This window comes from Tachysurus vachellii, chromosome 1, assembly GCF_030014155.1.
Source record: "Tachysurus vachellii isolate PV-2020 chromosome 1, HZAU_Pvac_v1, whole genome shotgun sequence".
Classification (NCBI taxonomy): domain Eukaryota; kingdom Metazoa; phylum Chordata; class Actinopteri; order Siluriformes; family Bagridae; genus Tachysurus; species Tachysurus vachellii.
In genome coordinates, this window is record NC_083460.1 from 26,031,311 (window position 1) to 26,046,406 (window position 15,096).

General features: G+C 39.0%; 1 protein-coding gene across 4 annotated transcripts in view; it reads right to left on the minus strand.

Annotated features, from left to right (window-relative positions):
• sbno2b (strawberry notch homolog 2b) overlaps window positions 1-15,096 on the minus strand; it is a 50,614-nt gene that overhangs the window by 151 nt on the left and 35,367 nt on the right. For 3 of the 4 annotated variants that reach the window (XM_060880033.1, XM_060880042.1, XM_060880048.1), the window contains 28 exons: window positions 14,928-15,062; window positions 14,595-14,678; window positions 14,157-14,256; window positions 13,899-14,059; window positions 13,356-13,489; window positions 13,013-13,103; window positions 12,739-12,882; window positions 12,491-12,608; window positions 12,297-12,402; window positions 12,059-12,212; window positions 11,401-11,577; window positions 11,195-11,292; window positions 10,874-10,956; window positions 10,494-10,679; window positions 10,124-10,245; window positions 9,795-9,926; window positions 9,533-9,668; window positions 8,978-9,090; window positions 8,158-8,229; window positions 7,960-8,068; window positions 7,753-7,824; window positions 7,516-7,659; window positions 7,326-7,420; window positions 5,959-6,051; window positions 5,611-5,742; window positions 5,230-5,306; window positions 4,911-5,098; window positions 1-4,450 (listed from right to left, as the gene is read on the minus strand). The exon at window positions 1-4,450 is cut by the window's left edge and continues 151 nt beyond it. In XM_060880033.1, coding sequence (XP_060736016.1) covers window positions 3,684-4,450; window positions 4,911-5,098; window positions 5,230-5,306; window positions 5,611-5,742; window positions 5,959-6,051; window positions 7,326-7,420; window positions 7,516-7,659; window positions 7,753-7,824; window positions 7,960-8,068; window positions 8,158-8,229; window positions 8,978-9,090; window positions 9,533-9,668; window positions 9,795-9,926; window positions 10,124-10,245; window positions 10,494-10,679; window positions 10,874-10,956; window positions 11,195-11,292; window positions 11,401-11,577; window positions 12,059-12,212; window positions 12,297-12,402; window positions 12,491-12,608; window positions 12,739-12,882; window positions 13,013-13,103; window positions 13,356-13,489; window positions 13,899-14,059; window positions 14,157-14,256; window positions 14,595-14,678; window positions 14,928-15,062 — 4,023 coding nt within the window. In that variant the 3' untranslated portion in view covers window positions 1-3,683. The remainder of the gene's footprint in view (window positions 4,451-4,910; window positions 5,099-5,229; window positions 5,307-5,610; window positions 5,743-5,958; window positions 6,052-7,325; window positions 7,421-7,515; window positions 7,660-7,752; window positions 7,825-7,959; window positions 8,069-8,157; window positions 8,230-8,977; window positions 9,091-9,532; window positions 9,669-9,794; window positions 9,927-10,123; window positions 10,246-10,493; window positions 10,680-10,873; window positions 10,957-11,194; window positions 11,293-11,400; window positions 11,578-12,058; window positions 12,213-12,296; window positions 12,403-12,490; window positions 12,609-12,738; window positions 12,883-13,012; window positions 13,104-13,355; window positions 13,490-13,898; window positions 14,060-14,156; window positions 14,257-14,594; window positions 14,679-14,927; window positions 15,063-15,096) is intronic. The other variant, XM_060880056.1, reaches the window with a different exon arrangement.

Consider the following 15,096-nt stretch of genomic DNA (forward strand, 5'->3'; position numbering starts at 1 on the left):
ACACCCTACATATATAATTTCAGTAGCACAGCTTTCTCTTTGTGTTAATAAATTAAGTGATTCAAAAGACAACTTTGAAAAAAAAAAAGGTTTAGACAAAAATTATTTTAGTGCAAATTTTTACAAAGAACAAATGACTACCGCACAGTGCAAGATGACTGTGTGTGTGTATGTGTGTGTATAACAGGTTGAGCATGCACTTTATCTCATGTTAAAACCCCAATCAGAAATCAAGGGAACTGTGACAGCAGTTTCAAAGGTATTCTTTCAAAATAATATCAATAATTCAACCTTATTAGTGTACAATGTGTATGTTCCTTTGAGGTCAGCACCTTTCAGTCTTTGAAGGTGATTTACTACATAATTTAAGGATATTTATTCAGGTGTTAATCTGATTGGGGTTTTAATATTCTTAATCTGCTGCAAAACAAAGACTAAATAAAAGGCCATGGGGCAGGAACCATAAATCCATTTTGTCTTAGTATTTTCACAAATATGCATGAATACTGGGTTATAGTATGTCTGATAAAGAAAACAATACTTTCTCCAGCATGGGGGAAAATGTTTAGAAGCAAATACACAAGATGGTCCCAAGACTGAACATAATTTCTCAGCAGAAACAATGTCTGTTTTTAATATATAATATCTGATCTGAGCCATTAGATATTTTGGCATACACACTACATGAAATCTGCCTTTTTTGCATGCAAAGACTGGGAAAGTGGCCGGAGTGTAATAAACTGATAAAACATGGAAACTGGGCGTGTGTTCATCTCAACCAGAGTGAAAAAAAAAACATCAAGCAACAACACTAACATTTCTTCCTGAGATAAATTATCTGGTCAGATGCTATATAATGTAATTTACTATAATGATAAGATTTTAAAAAGCCTCATTCAGGAATCACTGAAGGATCAACACACACACAGCACATTTACTTAATCACAACGGTGTGTTACTGGAACACCAAGATACACCCGTCCTGTCAGAGCTATTCCTGTGCCATTGCTAATGCTGTGTCCCTGATTTCTGATTAGGGCTTCAAGTTTTAATGTACTTGGGTCAAAAAAATCCCAACAATATATTACTACTACTATTACCACTATTATTACCAATTATTAATAACAATAAAGTTATCAACATTATATTAATCTCGTGCAGAAATCCAGAACAGTGCAATAGTATGGTGCAAATGACTTAGGGCTGGGTGATATGACTAGAAAATCTCACTTTCATGATAAATCGAGTCACAATTCTTTAATTTTTTTTAAAGGTTTGAGATATTCCAAGTTTTGTTGGTGCTTTTATAACAGCAACGTCTTTGCTTATTTCTTTGCTGAAACAAATAGCAGAGTGTATTATTATTACTTTACCTTTTACAGTGTTATATAATAGTTCTTTGTGTATTTAAATTAAATGAATTCTTCTTCATTAATGGCTTTATCCCTTGAACTCTGTTAGTGAGGTGGGAATACATTCTGAAGTCCCGTCACATGGCCATTCACACACACACACACACACACACACACACACACACACACACACACAGAGGGACCTGGAAAACAGTTGATACAGGAAGAACATTTGTAGAAACTCCACACAGAGCTCTGGCTGTTTTGCGCAGGCAAAGGCAAATATAGTGTATTGTGTATAACTAATATTAAGAATTGTGATATTTTTGCCACATCACCCACCTTTTCTGTCTTGTTTAGGTTTTTAAATAATTAATCTCATCTCTTTCATTGTCTTCCCTGGTACAAGCTGTATAAGCATATGTCAGGAACAGAAGCTATAAACAAAACTAAATCACTATAAAAGAAAAGCTACTGAAAGCTACTGCATCATCCCATCACCCAGATTATATAATAATTACTACATCTCTGTACTGCATCCCTGTTCATCTTTTTGGTCAAGTCTTGTTGGTCAGTTTTGTTGCTCTGAACCGCTGAAGCATCTTTGTATACTTTGCGTTGTAACTGCCCTGGCAGGTCTACATCCATCTGTAGGTGTCATACTGAGTGGGGTTGAACAGATTCTTTGCGTTACCTGAGAGCAAACAATTAAGAACAGGAATCACATTATTTTAGATTAAACGCTGAAGCTGAAAATTTTGGTATCAGCCCTGAATCACTACTGTGTTATCTTGTTAACAGCACAAGCGCCAATGCACTAATTACTCTGATGTGTAAAGAAGACAGAAGGACATTCAGGTGGACCGGTAGGGTTTGTCCTATGCGCTCACCAGTCCAGTAATGAGGTCAGATAAATAAGAACAATAAATAAAATGTCAATGCATTGTATACAAATATATACTGTACAGTTGTCTGTTTACAAGACTACATTCCCTACTATGTTCCGAAGGCACTGTGCTAAACAGTAGTCTGTTGTTTTGCTCTCTGTAATAGCAAGAGCAGATTGTGTCAGAAAGCTGTGAAACATATAGAGTCGTGAGGGTGCGGTTCTTTTCCAGTTTTGGTTTCAGCATGACAGAATTTTCACCAAACAAAAAGATGACGTGTGACAGAGACATGCCAGTAGAGGGCAGTGTGACTCAAATAACCGATAATTTATGTTAGACTGGTTTCAACTTTTTTGTTTCGGTGTTGCATTTGTAACCTCTGGTCATTTTTTTTTCTTTTCTTTTTTTCCCTTTTTTTCTTAATATTTTTGATCGGTTTAAATAAACACAAAACATTTAAACATCTAAGTTGAGTAAAAGTGGGAAGATGTCAGGGTGAAGGACTCCATCTAATGAACACTGGAGATCTAGCTAGTGTGACTGAGTCCAGTGAATGTCTGTAACATACAATAAAGTGATTTAGTGACAGACCAAGCAGACAGTTGAGTGACTGGATTTTGTGTGACATTTCTGTGAAATGCCAATCTGTCCTGAAGTGCTGAACTGCTATTAGATGGCAGAAATATAGAGTTCAGGAGAAAGGAAAGTAAAAGCAAGCAAAGCGAGCTCACTTTCTTAGTCATACAAACACTGTACCTCATGTTCTGCTCATCTTGCAACTTCATAAAAAATTTCTTGCAACAAAATCAGAGTCAGAGCAAAGAGATTAAACAGGTTAAAAGTGGTGAGAAAACAGCAGCAAGGGTTGCTTTGTGTGGCTGGGTGTAAACAGAGATCAAAATTCTATAGCACTACGAGCAATATCTGAGGTGCCAACAAGAAAGTCCTATCTGTGTCATACTAAAGTGACAAAAACGACCACAAAATCCATAGTGTACACTGGGGTGTGACAGCTATTATTTCAACACGAAATGAGCAAAGCAGTTAGCTTTCTATTAGCTCGCAGGGGAGAGTCTTTTAAATGTCAACATGCTGTGAATTTCAAGTAACTACTAGAAGAAGCAAGTTTGTTCTTTCCTCTTCAGTGAATTTTTTCTGACAGCTGAAACCAAATTTTACTTTATCTGAAAAACAAACTCAGTGGTTTCAGATGGTGTCTTTAGTGTCAAAATCATAAATGCTATGGCTATATTGGACATGTTGGCCCCTTTGTGATAGGTGGTAGATGGTATACTGTTTTGACATCTAATACAGTAGGACGTTAGCCACCTCCGGGTATGGACAGTAAAAATGAAAATGAATGCATGTCTTTCTTTTTTGTTGGTTCTAATTTGACTGTCAGCTTGGTGTGTCACTGCAACGAGTTTCAAACACTAGGCTGTGTTTAGGACATGTGCTCTGACTCTGGAACTCTGAAGTGAATGACAGACGTGCGGGAGTCTGAACTCCTCAGCATATTGCTAAGCACCTCTTTGGCGTTGATGACGGTGTCATCATTACAGTTAGCAAACGGGTGCTGGTCTGATGGAGAGAGAGAAGAAAAGAGTGACAGTGAAGAGCTGGAGGATGATGGTGTAAGTGAAGGAGAAAAAAGGGATGACGAGGAGGAAGAAGGGTGGATGGCAGAAGTGGAGAAAAGGCTTGCTGCAGCAGGTATGGCAGTGTGTAAAGAGTCTGGTGAAGAAGAGGGAAGAGCAGAGTGGTGTGATGGTTCATGATGAGTGACATAGTTGAACAACTCCTGCTGCACAGAGTCTCTCAGAGCCGACTGACCCTGCTGCTGCTGGTGCTGCTGTTGCTCCACCTGTGAGAAAGCCTCTATGCTGAAATCAGATAGAACGCCTGTTCCTGTGCTGTGCGGGGACAGGCGAGAAGGGCCACCCACTGTCAGGTCCAGGATACCCTCTGTGGAGTTCAGGGATGCAAAAGAAGCGTATAAGGGGTCATTGAAAAGGGTCATGCTGGAGAGCTGGGGTGGATGGGAGTAGAGCATATCCCGGTGCCGTTCTTCTAACATCCTCCGCCGCTGTTCGGCCAGGAGCTGCTCCTGAGCCTGTAGCTTTTTCTCTGTATGCTTCTTTTCCACCTCCTTGTCCATACGGTCAAGCTCATCTCGCACTTGAGCCACACAGTTCTCTGGGATCTTTATGCCTGTTCAGAAGAGAAAATAAACACGATCAAAATTCAATTCAAATTTTCTAAAGAAGCAAACATAAAAACACATGTTGACCAACATCAAATAAATTTGATATCAGTGTTCCCCTAAAATCTATACCTCCAAACACACTGTTCAGGAAAAGCTTTCTGAATTGAAAGACAACATGATTAAACTCTAGACTTTTATTTTTTATATATATTTAGTTAACATTGGCTGTTGAGAAGAACGTCAACAAATATTCTGGCTTAATAATAACTACCTCTAAATTAGTTGTTATACATTAATATATCGTTGCTTGAGGACTGAAGAGATATTCCTCAATTTGTGTCATTGCAAATTCCTACTCACAAGTTATTCTTACTCTGATTTACATGCAAAATGGTAACACCATTCCTCCTACACTCTTAACCTAGCTGTGGATTTTCCAGCTCCACTTATCTAGCAGACACTCACCCACTTGTTTGTGCTCCTTGGTTTTGAGACGGACAATTTGCAGGATGCTGGAGCTGGTGACGTCTGCCACCACGTCAGCTACACGCTTCCACACACACAGAAGTGCGCCACAAAGGACGTGATACTGCCGCAAACGCTTACCCTGTACACACTCCTGACCCTCCTCAACCTTTTTGCACCTCCCGGTCCTTCATTGAACACACACACACACACACACGCTTCATATTCACTACATCTGACATGAGAGTGAGAAGAAAAGAAATAATAGTGTCATGATTAGAATGATTATGGCAGGAGAAATAAAAAGATCCACACTCACCAGTTGGCATGGCTACATTTCCTATAGGAGAAAGTGAACTGATTCTCCCAGCTTTCCTTTGCCTCCTCTGGAGTCACCTGCAGGTTGATTTTCAGAAACAGCAATGTTAGGAACTCAAACAATGTCACATGACACTACTTAGTATAACAATCACTGGTGTTATACTATACACAGAATAATTGATCTCTGTATAAATCACAGATATGTGATATGTTTCTATTTACACAAGTTCATGATATCAGTCATGTTCAAAATGAAAAATGAACATGACTGATTTGACTAATGACATTTTCATTTTACCTAGCCATGTCAAAGTAATTCAAACAGAACAGATCAGGCCACAGTAAAAAAAAAGAACAGGGACAGAAAAATAAAGCAGACCTTGCGGTACTTCTTTTGGATGTTCTCCAGATTCTCTGGTTTCTTCTGTTTGCCCACATTGGGCTTGTAAACAGTCAGGTTGTGACCTCTGCCCAGCTCGGCTAGCAGCACACATGGGTGACTCCCTCTCAACTGCAGGAGCAACAAACAGCAAAGCTCACAGTCTGCTACCAAGTCTTTGATGTAAAGTGAACCCTGTGCACTGACGTGATTTATTTTGTTTGTTGTCCAAGCATTTGTGCAGAGTGCGCCCTTCTTTTTCTTAGTTTGATAGTACTGATCATAAAGGAAGCTTAATGGGGATGTGGGAATACGAGACAGTGTGTGGATTCTGCTCCAAAGACTCACCTTGTGGGACATGTAGAAGCCTTCTTCTGGGTTGCTGAATGTGTGAGACTTTTTCAGAGCCTCTTCCCAAGGCATGCCTCTGTCCACACTGATCTGCAAGGCACAACAATGCATCTACATGAGTTGATATAATTAGAGCAGACTGGCAGAAAACACTGGGGCAACTTTACAAAGCTGCCTTATACTGAGGCAAAACCACAAATGGAAAGTAGCTTTGGGTGCAGCAGTTGATCTGTGAACTGTTCGGTGCTGCACTTGCTCTTAATATAATCTGTCTGTTAGTAGAGGAATAAGGACATTTTGTAAAATGTTAAACTCGTTAAACAACGTCGAGTTTGTTCTTGGTGTATAACAACTGAAACATCTGACCCATTCTCGGCTAAATGTTGGAGCACATGCGATATATGCTGTGAAATGTAGATGTTCACATTTGCATGTACACATACAAAGCAGCTCTTTTACAGCCACTTTTACAACACATTTAAAAAAATCACATAAATTTCATCATATTTATTTACCGGCACGAATAGTGAATTTCTTCCAAAGGGGCTTTTTACACCTGGTCACTTCATGCGTTTTCTGTGATCTCAGGTGTCATTGGGCATCAAGGAAAGATACACCCTGGACGGAGTGCCAACCCATCGCAGGGCACACACACACTCTCATTCACTCACGCACTCACACACCACGGACAATTTTCCAGAGATGCCAATCAACCTACCATGCATGTCTTTGGACCGGGGGAGGAAACCCCCGAGGCACGGGGAGAACATGTAAACTCCACACACACAAGGCAGAGGCGGGAATCGAACCCCCAACCCTGGAGGTGTGAGCCTCCACTAAGCCACCGTGCACCTTCAAGCAACCAGTTATATAAGTTATAAGGAAATAATAAATGACCTACAACTAAATGTTGTAGTTCAGTGTTGCTAAAAGTAACAACAACTTTTACTACTATAAGAGCTTTGATTTCCAATACCATAATGTCATTAATATTAATAAAATGACAAAACCAGCAGGGAATGCTTAAAGCAACTTAAATAATAAAGCAAACAAAATGTGAAATAACTTTTTTTTTTGGCTCGAATTTTTAATAATTGTCCAATGGTAAGCTTGTTAATATTCATGTAGATTATTATGGAAAGGAATCAAAATAAGGAGAAGAAAAAAAAATTGAAGTACTTAATTTTCTCATGACGTCAAGTAGGAAGAGGTTAAAAATAACAAAATGACTGCTTAACAGTGTATGCGAATGCAAAACTGCCCATTAGTACCATTAGTGGTTCTGATTCTGTTGACATGACAAGATGTGTACTTCAGAGTCTATCATTACGTTTGAGCACACTGAATGTTTAATCCTGTCTGACCTTATGGAGAATGACTTGGCCTTCCTGTGGGTTGCCTGGAGTCCGAAACTTCTCTTGAGTCTCGTTGGAGATCTCATCATTACCAGGAGCCAGATCTGTAAATAAACAGGAAGAGCGCACATGGCATTACAAACCGACAGCTCTTTAAAAGAGGGAACAAAGTTCAGTACAAAGTTACAGGCACACGTACCCAAGATCCCCATATCATATTTGCCTTCCTTCTTGTCCTTTTCAATCAGGTAGTCAAAATTGTCACTGAAGTACTGAAAGAGTGAGTTCTGCTTGAGCACCTCCAGACCCAAAATACGATTGAGGAACTTAGTGATGGTGCAGTCTGTCAAAAAACAGAGGATAAAACCAGAGAATAATATAAAATATATGTAAATATGAGTGTATGTATATTAAATATAATTGGTGGGGAACTCACCTTTCTCAGGGCTGATATTAAAGCGAGTCTCCTTACAGAAAATGCCAACATCCATCATACCTTGCTTCATGTCTAAGAGTACAAAAAATGTGTGCAAATTGATACCATACATGGATAATAAGTAAAGGACTGAAATCTTCACCCACATTTTGCTTTTCAACATATATAAGATACATTAACACGCCAACAAAAATTCCAAAGTTTTACCTCTGAAGAACATAGCGTCACCACCTGGATAGCCCTTGGGAGGGGGCACCTTACTCTCAAGGTGACCTAGAATGGCTTTGGTGATCTTCTCTAAAGCCCTGCTACCATACTGGAAAGGAAAACAAACACTCATTGCATAATCGAGAACTGGTTTAGATTAACATCTGCAAATATGTTCAAGATAAGATGACGACTCACTTTATTTTCAAAGTTGTACTTGCTCAGGTCTCTAGACTCTGTTGCTCTTCGGTCACCGTGTGTCAGAGCACCCTGTGAGAGGATACAGATATTACAGCTTCGATAATTAAAAACACTGCATGTGATGTTAAATTTAGCTTACATGCTCTACTTCTAAGCTCCTGGCAAATTAAATGATATTATAATATTCACCATGTTAGCTGCTGTTAGCTCCATTGGAGGTTAGCGCTAGAATACTGCTGCCACAACGAGTTTAATAGTCTACTTAAAAGTCTAAACAGCATCAAACGTCTGAATGCAGCAAAGGGAGAAACACTAATCAGCACATATTAACAAGGGGACAAAATGAGATTATATGGATTTGTTTAGCCTAAAACTGTACTAGATAACACTACATCAGATTCACTTTCAGTTAGACTGAAAGTGAGTAGGATGACACAAATCCTGAACATCGCGTCCTATATCAGTTTTGACTTCCAAAATGACTAATATGACCTAATTGCAAGTGGTAGACCCCTTTGAAGTAAGAAATGAGATTATTTCCTCTACGTAGTAAGAAAAAACATAATACACAATGGAAATACATTATTATAAAAATATAATATATTACAGAAAACGCCATATTCGGATAATATGATCAGCCCAAATGATTTTGTACTGATACAGTCTGAAACTATCTCTAAGGAGACCAGTGGACATAAACCATGTCAGTAAAATGGTAGTTTTTGTTTTACATTTGATAGGATGTGAAAGAAAATGAAAGCAATTAGACTTTAAGCTGTGTGGCTCAGATGGGCATTTGAGTGTATTTGTAACATACCAGGCTCTCCAGCCTCTTAGCCACAATAGAAGCAAATCGTCTTTCGCCTGCCAGTTCAGAGATGAGGAAGATATACTCTGGTGGTGTGACTTGGTTGGAGCGGTGAGTACGACCTGGATATGAGTGATAAACAAAAAAAAGTAAGGTTTGTTGTTTATGGGTCTGTGGTAACAATGTTGTGCTTTATGAGAAGCTAACTCTGAACACTCGATACAAAGCTCCAGTTTGGTGGAGTTATTATCAAGTCATTACTCAAGTTCTTTGCTTCATTTATCATTTAGATTTATTTACACAAATGTACAGTATATTTATACAGCTGATTTACATTGCATATGTGAAAACAAGAACTGGATCAAACATAAGTCAAGAAAATTAGTTTGCTTTTTCAGCATTTGAATGCTGCAACACAGACTCATGACAAATGTCAAATCCAACTGTTTTCACTCCATTAGCTCCTTTAGTGAAAAAAATGATCTGGTACTTTTTTAGTAGACATAAGGACCACTAGTGATAAGAAAACAAGATTTAGGAGGTGGAAATGGGGTCCTTACTCACCAAACTGCTGAATGGCCCGGTCGGCACTCCAGGGCAACTCCAGGGTCATGTGGACTCGCCTGCGTTGGTTCTGCACTCGCCTGTCTGCCTGTAAAGAGATTCCTGAACTGGCTGCCTCAGAGATTATAGCCACCAGCTGAGAGAGGAGGAGAAAAAAAAAAAGATTCATTTACTCAATGTTTCCATGATGTAGTCAAAAAGGCTTTTGCTTTTGAAATGAATTATAGAGTCAAGTTTTTAAACCACACTGCACAGTTCTAACCTTCCCTCCATTCATGAAGCGATCCTTTTCTTTGATGTTGATTTGGTCGATAGTGTGACCGTGTTCAGCACGAGACTCATAGTGCACATTCCCATCCGGCCGCCGAACCACTCGGCCCTTTCTTCCTGTCATCTATACACATAAATAAAGAGAAAAAGAGATTCATTCAATTTTATAAATAAATAAATGAATAAACAAACAAACAAACAAATATATATATATATATATATACACACACACACACAATAAGAAGAAGAAATAACAGTGATCAGTGATTTTATCAAGCAAAGTATATAATAATCTACATAGTTTTTCCCCCTTTGCCTTACCTCCGAAACCTTCTCTGGACCGCCAAATTTATCTATGAGCTCATCCAAAGTGTTCAGAGGTAGTTCTTTCCCAAGCTCAGCGATTTTACTGAGAAGGCTTTGCTTCATCTCCTCCAAACGAGCTAGTGATCAGGAAAAGAAAAATGAGGAGTTAAACAATTATTTAATTTCTCAAAAAGAAATTACACTTTAGTGAACTGCTGAATTTATTTTTTAAGCTTTATATCAATTTGAACCTTTCTGTTTTTGTAATGAATGGAAATTCACATGATATGCAGAGCTGAATACAGTAACACCTAAATGACTGATTCTAAAGATAGGAGTATTGAATGCGCCACTGGATATAAACCAGAATGACTAAGCACTGTACCAGCATAACAGTTGCTTTGCGTAATAAAGATGACATCGTCGTTATTGTCCTGTAGTGAATCTGGAGACGAATTGGAGTCACTGTCCACTCCATCAGACTCTGTGCTGCTGTCATCACTGATGTTAATGAGGCTTTTGGTGTCCACACCCTGTTTGGGGCACTTTGCCTGCCGGCCTTTGGGCTTACCTACACCACACACAGGTACAGCGCAACATTTGTTTCCAGTTTGAACCAAATTAAGACCATTTCAAGAAAGAGAAATAATATGGCAGGTAAATGTGATGGAGGATGAGCTGAGGCATGAGATAGTTGTCATCTGAAATCTTTTGAAAATAAGAAATACAAAGGACATATGATGTTCCACACAGAGAAAGACCTACGTTTTCTCTTGCTGACTGATCCTTTCTCTCTTCGCTGTTTCTCTGAAGGGAAATGCTTCTGTACCAGGGACTGGAACACACCCCTAAGAACAAAGAAACAAATCCTGCTACTAAGAATCCACGCTAAGCATTCACACTGTGCTTCATATTAACGCTACAGACAGAAGTATACAGCATGACAGCAATAGCAAATACAATATAATTAAAATACAAGCACCTTCATCTGTAAATCTGTATAAGTCATTAATAGATAACAGGAACTGTGTCTATAGGAAGTGTGTAGCATGAAACTCCAAATGAATTGAGAAATGCTACACTTACTCTGCAGCAGAAACAAATTTGTCGAGGTGCCCTTCGTTTTCATCTAGAACTTCTCGGGTTCGTGCTTCACCCGTCGATTGTAGTCCAATCACAACGCACTGCAAGAGAAAAAGAAAATTAGCTGAATTTTAGTTTGATAGTGTCGTTCATATGCTTTAAAAAAGAACACTAATGCCTAATGGCTTCAATGGTGTGATGGAGCTCACCTTGCCAGCTTCTAGCTCCTTCTTTGCCAGCTCGACCAGACAGCGCACCTTGGAGGCAATACAGAGGTATTTGAAAAATCGCTGGTGGGAAGACCAGAACTGACCCCACAGAGACTTCCTGGACACCATACCGAGAAGATCAGCAGCTTTAGTGAAGACAGTCAAGGCTTCTGCCCACTGAGGACCACAGAGAGAAAGGATCTGTTTCATTTCCACAGCATGACTACAGTTTCTCATAAGCCAATATCTCTCATAGTACCACAAAAAGAAAGCATTTAAATGTGTTTTTTTTGTATACCACAGACAGTAGTTCTGGTTGTAACATGATTGGTAGATGTATATTAATTTTCTTGTTCTAATATATTATACTTTCTCTATGTGGTGAAACTGTTTTTTAAAGAGATGTTTATGTGAAATGAATTGAAGGAGTGGTAACATGTCAGCACTTTGTAACAGTCATTATTATGCTTTGTAAGTTTGTAACACTATCATGGAAAAGTGTACAAGAAAGTTGAGAACTACTTTTTCCACTATATTATGTGTACTGTTTATAAATGAAATAAACTTTAATATTTGAGAAATATTGGGAATCCCTGGTGTGCAAAAAAGAAAAACATTTACTCTAAAACAACAACAACGGCTATTGTGCATTCCTCACCAGTTTGGCAGCTTTGTTGTAAACAAGTATGAAGTCATCATCCAAGCTGATTTCTTCAATGCGGAAGGACACCCCAGAGAAGCTTAGTTGCCGTGCAATGTACATCCCACTCACCTTCATGTCCATGGCAACAATTTCCATGGCACCCACACCTCTACCAAAAGAATGCAAACAGCCAATGAGAAAACCTTTTCCCACATCCACTAACTATCTAGCAAACTGTGTGCATTTTACAAACCTCTTCTCTATTGCATGGAGGAAATCATCAAACATCCTAAATTGTGTTCCTTCTCCCCAGATGCCCAAACGACTCATGTAGATCATGTTCTTTGGCTCAGAGGCACCTGTGGAATGAAGAACATGTTGACCTTTGTTTCATAAAGACTTCAAACATTTCCATGTCACTGTAAAGACATCTCTTTAAATATTTACCTGTGGCACTGGCATACACAACCCTGGCCAGAGGTAGCTTGTTCTGCAGCTGCAGCACAGCTTTGCCCATTTTGGTGGAGGTGGCATTCTTGGCTTTATGGCACTCATCAAACACAATCTGTAATTATGTTGCAGTTAAGGAAATTTATTGCAATCAACTAGAGATGTATTACTCTGTAATATAGTTTTCAAATCGTCATAATTGTTTAAATGTCAGATTTAGTCAGAACTCAAACAGTAAAGGATACGACTCCATCAAATTCAGGTCCACACCAATCCAGAATCTGCTTGAGTCTGGTCCGAAGCTGGCCTCCTGCCTGGCTCTCTCCAATCAGAGCAGAGTAAGTAGCAAACAGAACCCCTTCTGAAGTAGCTGTGTCTCCATACTTTATCTGACAGGACACAGTGATACACAAATATATGAGGTCTTAAGTGGAAATATATTGTTAATGAGTTACAATGTGCAAAGCCAGAATATGAAAGTTCAAAGGTCAGCTATATTTAATGTGTGTGGACCTTTACCTTATTCAATGCATGTACTAGAATATTGGGAGCACCAATGTCCTGAAGATCTCGTTCAGAATCATATTTGAGGTCATTGGATACACTGAACCTGAAAGAGACAGAGGATATATTAGAGATAGAAGCTGTGCTAAGGGAAAAGTGCTAGCTAAAAAGAAGCAGTGAAAATAAATAGGTCAGTGATTATAAATCCCTGTGTTGATTAAAGTAACCCATGTTACACAGTTTAGATTAAAACACAGTTTGCTGTTAAAGACTTACAGTAATTTGATGACACTAAACTGTACGGTGCAGGAGTTCCTTAGGACCGTATTATATGTAAAACTGTTGATCAACTGCTTACCAAAGTGCTTTCCTCCTTCCCTTTAGGTAGTTCTCAAGGATGATCCCAGCCACCGTGCGGCCCTTTCCAACTCCAGCTCCATCTCCTAACAGAAAACCTGCTCTCTGCTTGTTCTGTAGAATCACCTCATGTTGCTAACATGCAAAGACAGAAATCATTACTGAGGAAATAATTCTGGAGTTTAAACAAGTCAGAGTGCTTAGAGTGAATTCAAACGTATGAATTCAATTATAAATAAATACTGTTGAAATAATCTGTTGAATAATGTTCTGGCTACTATTTTTATAACATCCAGGAAACTACAAAGATTGCTGCCAAAGCTAAAAAAGCCTGCAAAAAAACTTTATGTCATCCATCTATCCTTTTCTAAGCAACGTCTAATATCAGAAGTTGTTGATGCGTTAGAATTACTGCTATACCATGATATTTTACCACTGCTAATGTCATGCATAGCCAGCTGAAGTTGTGCAGCTTGTGTGTGTTCGATTATGTGCTGTATGTCTAATAGGAATAGTGTAGACACATGTGTGTCACTGCACATACTTGGCAGGCATAGATGATGGCCTCCAGCTGCAGGGCAGACAGCATGCTACTGTCTATGATGGCCTCAGGAATGGAAAGAGTATAGCTGATGTCAGGTGGAGGGACACTGGAAAGAGTGCTGGTCTCCACTACACGGTCAGGATGAGAGTTTCCTATAGTGGCTGGAGGAAGGACAGATAATGGGAGAAAGCAAGATGACTTTAAAAAAAAAAAGACAGACAGACATGATGGTATAAGAAATGAGAGGTCTGGACATACATTTTGAAGGTTTGTAGTCAGCATAGGTGTCTACATGGCCTAGCTCTTCTGTCTCCTCTTCCTCTATCTCCTCCTCCTCTTCTGGCTGTGGCTGCAAACTCTATAACACAGATACACATGGACAAATCACAATTACTCAAAGAGAACTGGTACAATCACTTATCAAACAACCGAGCTAAAAATGAAAGTGAAAGCAAAATCCATCAAAGCACTTGAAAAGATTTACATAATGCTCAATTTCTAAAATGTACTATAAACCTAATTAATTACCATGAAGTCACTATAAATTTGCTATAAACACTGTTTGATGTGTTTTAATGGTTCAGTCAATTCAAGTAAGAAATAAAAATATGCACAAGCAGAGGTTTATTCTACTAATTTCTAATACAGACAAGGATGATTTCATTTACTCTTTAATATAATGTTGTGAGATGCTACCTGAATGCTCCCCTGAGATGGTGTGCTGATTATAGCAGTGATATCCTCTAAACGGCATAAACCCTGAAACCGGCTGGAACTCAGCTGAAAAAAGAAAAAAAAAAAAACAGAGCAAAAACATAAGACTGAAAGTAAATTAATGGCAAAAGAAAACGTGTGAAAATGTGCCATGTCGACTGGTTTCACAACATCTCTCAAACACCAGCTACACTGAGCATATACAGAGTGTTTGAGTGTAGGAGTGTAACAAACAATATCGGAATTCAGAGGAAACCTGCGGTTGATTTGTTAGATGTCTTTCTGTGGGTGGGGGAGCAATTAAATGAGTCTCACCTCCTGATTCTCTGCTGGTGTATTGACATCCCATATGGTAGGCACAGTTGCCAAGTTGTCATCTACGTACTCAGACAGGGAGTCAGAAGAAGAGAAGAGGGAGTTGTTGGACAGCTCATCTATACACACAAGGTCCTATGGAGGGAGAGAGTTCCAGAGAAAGAGTAAA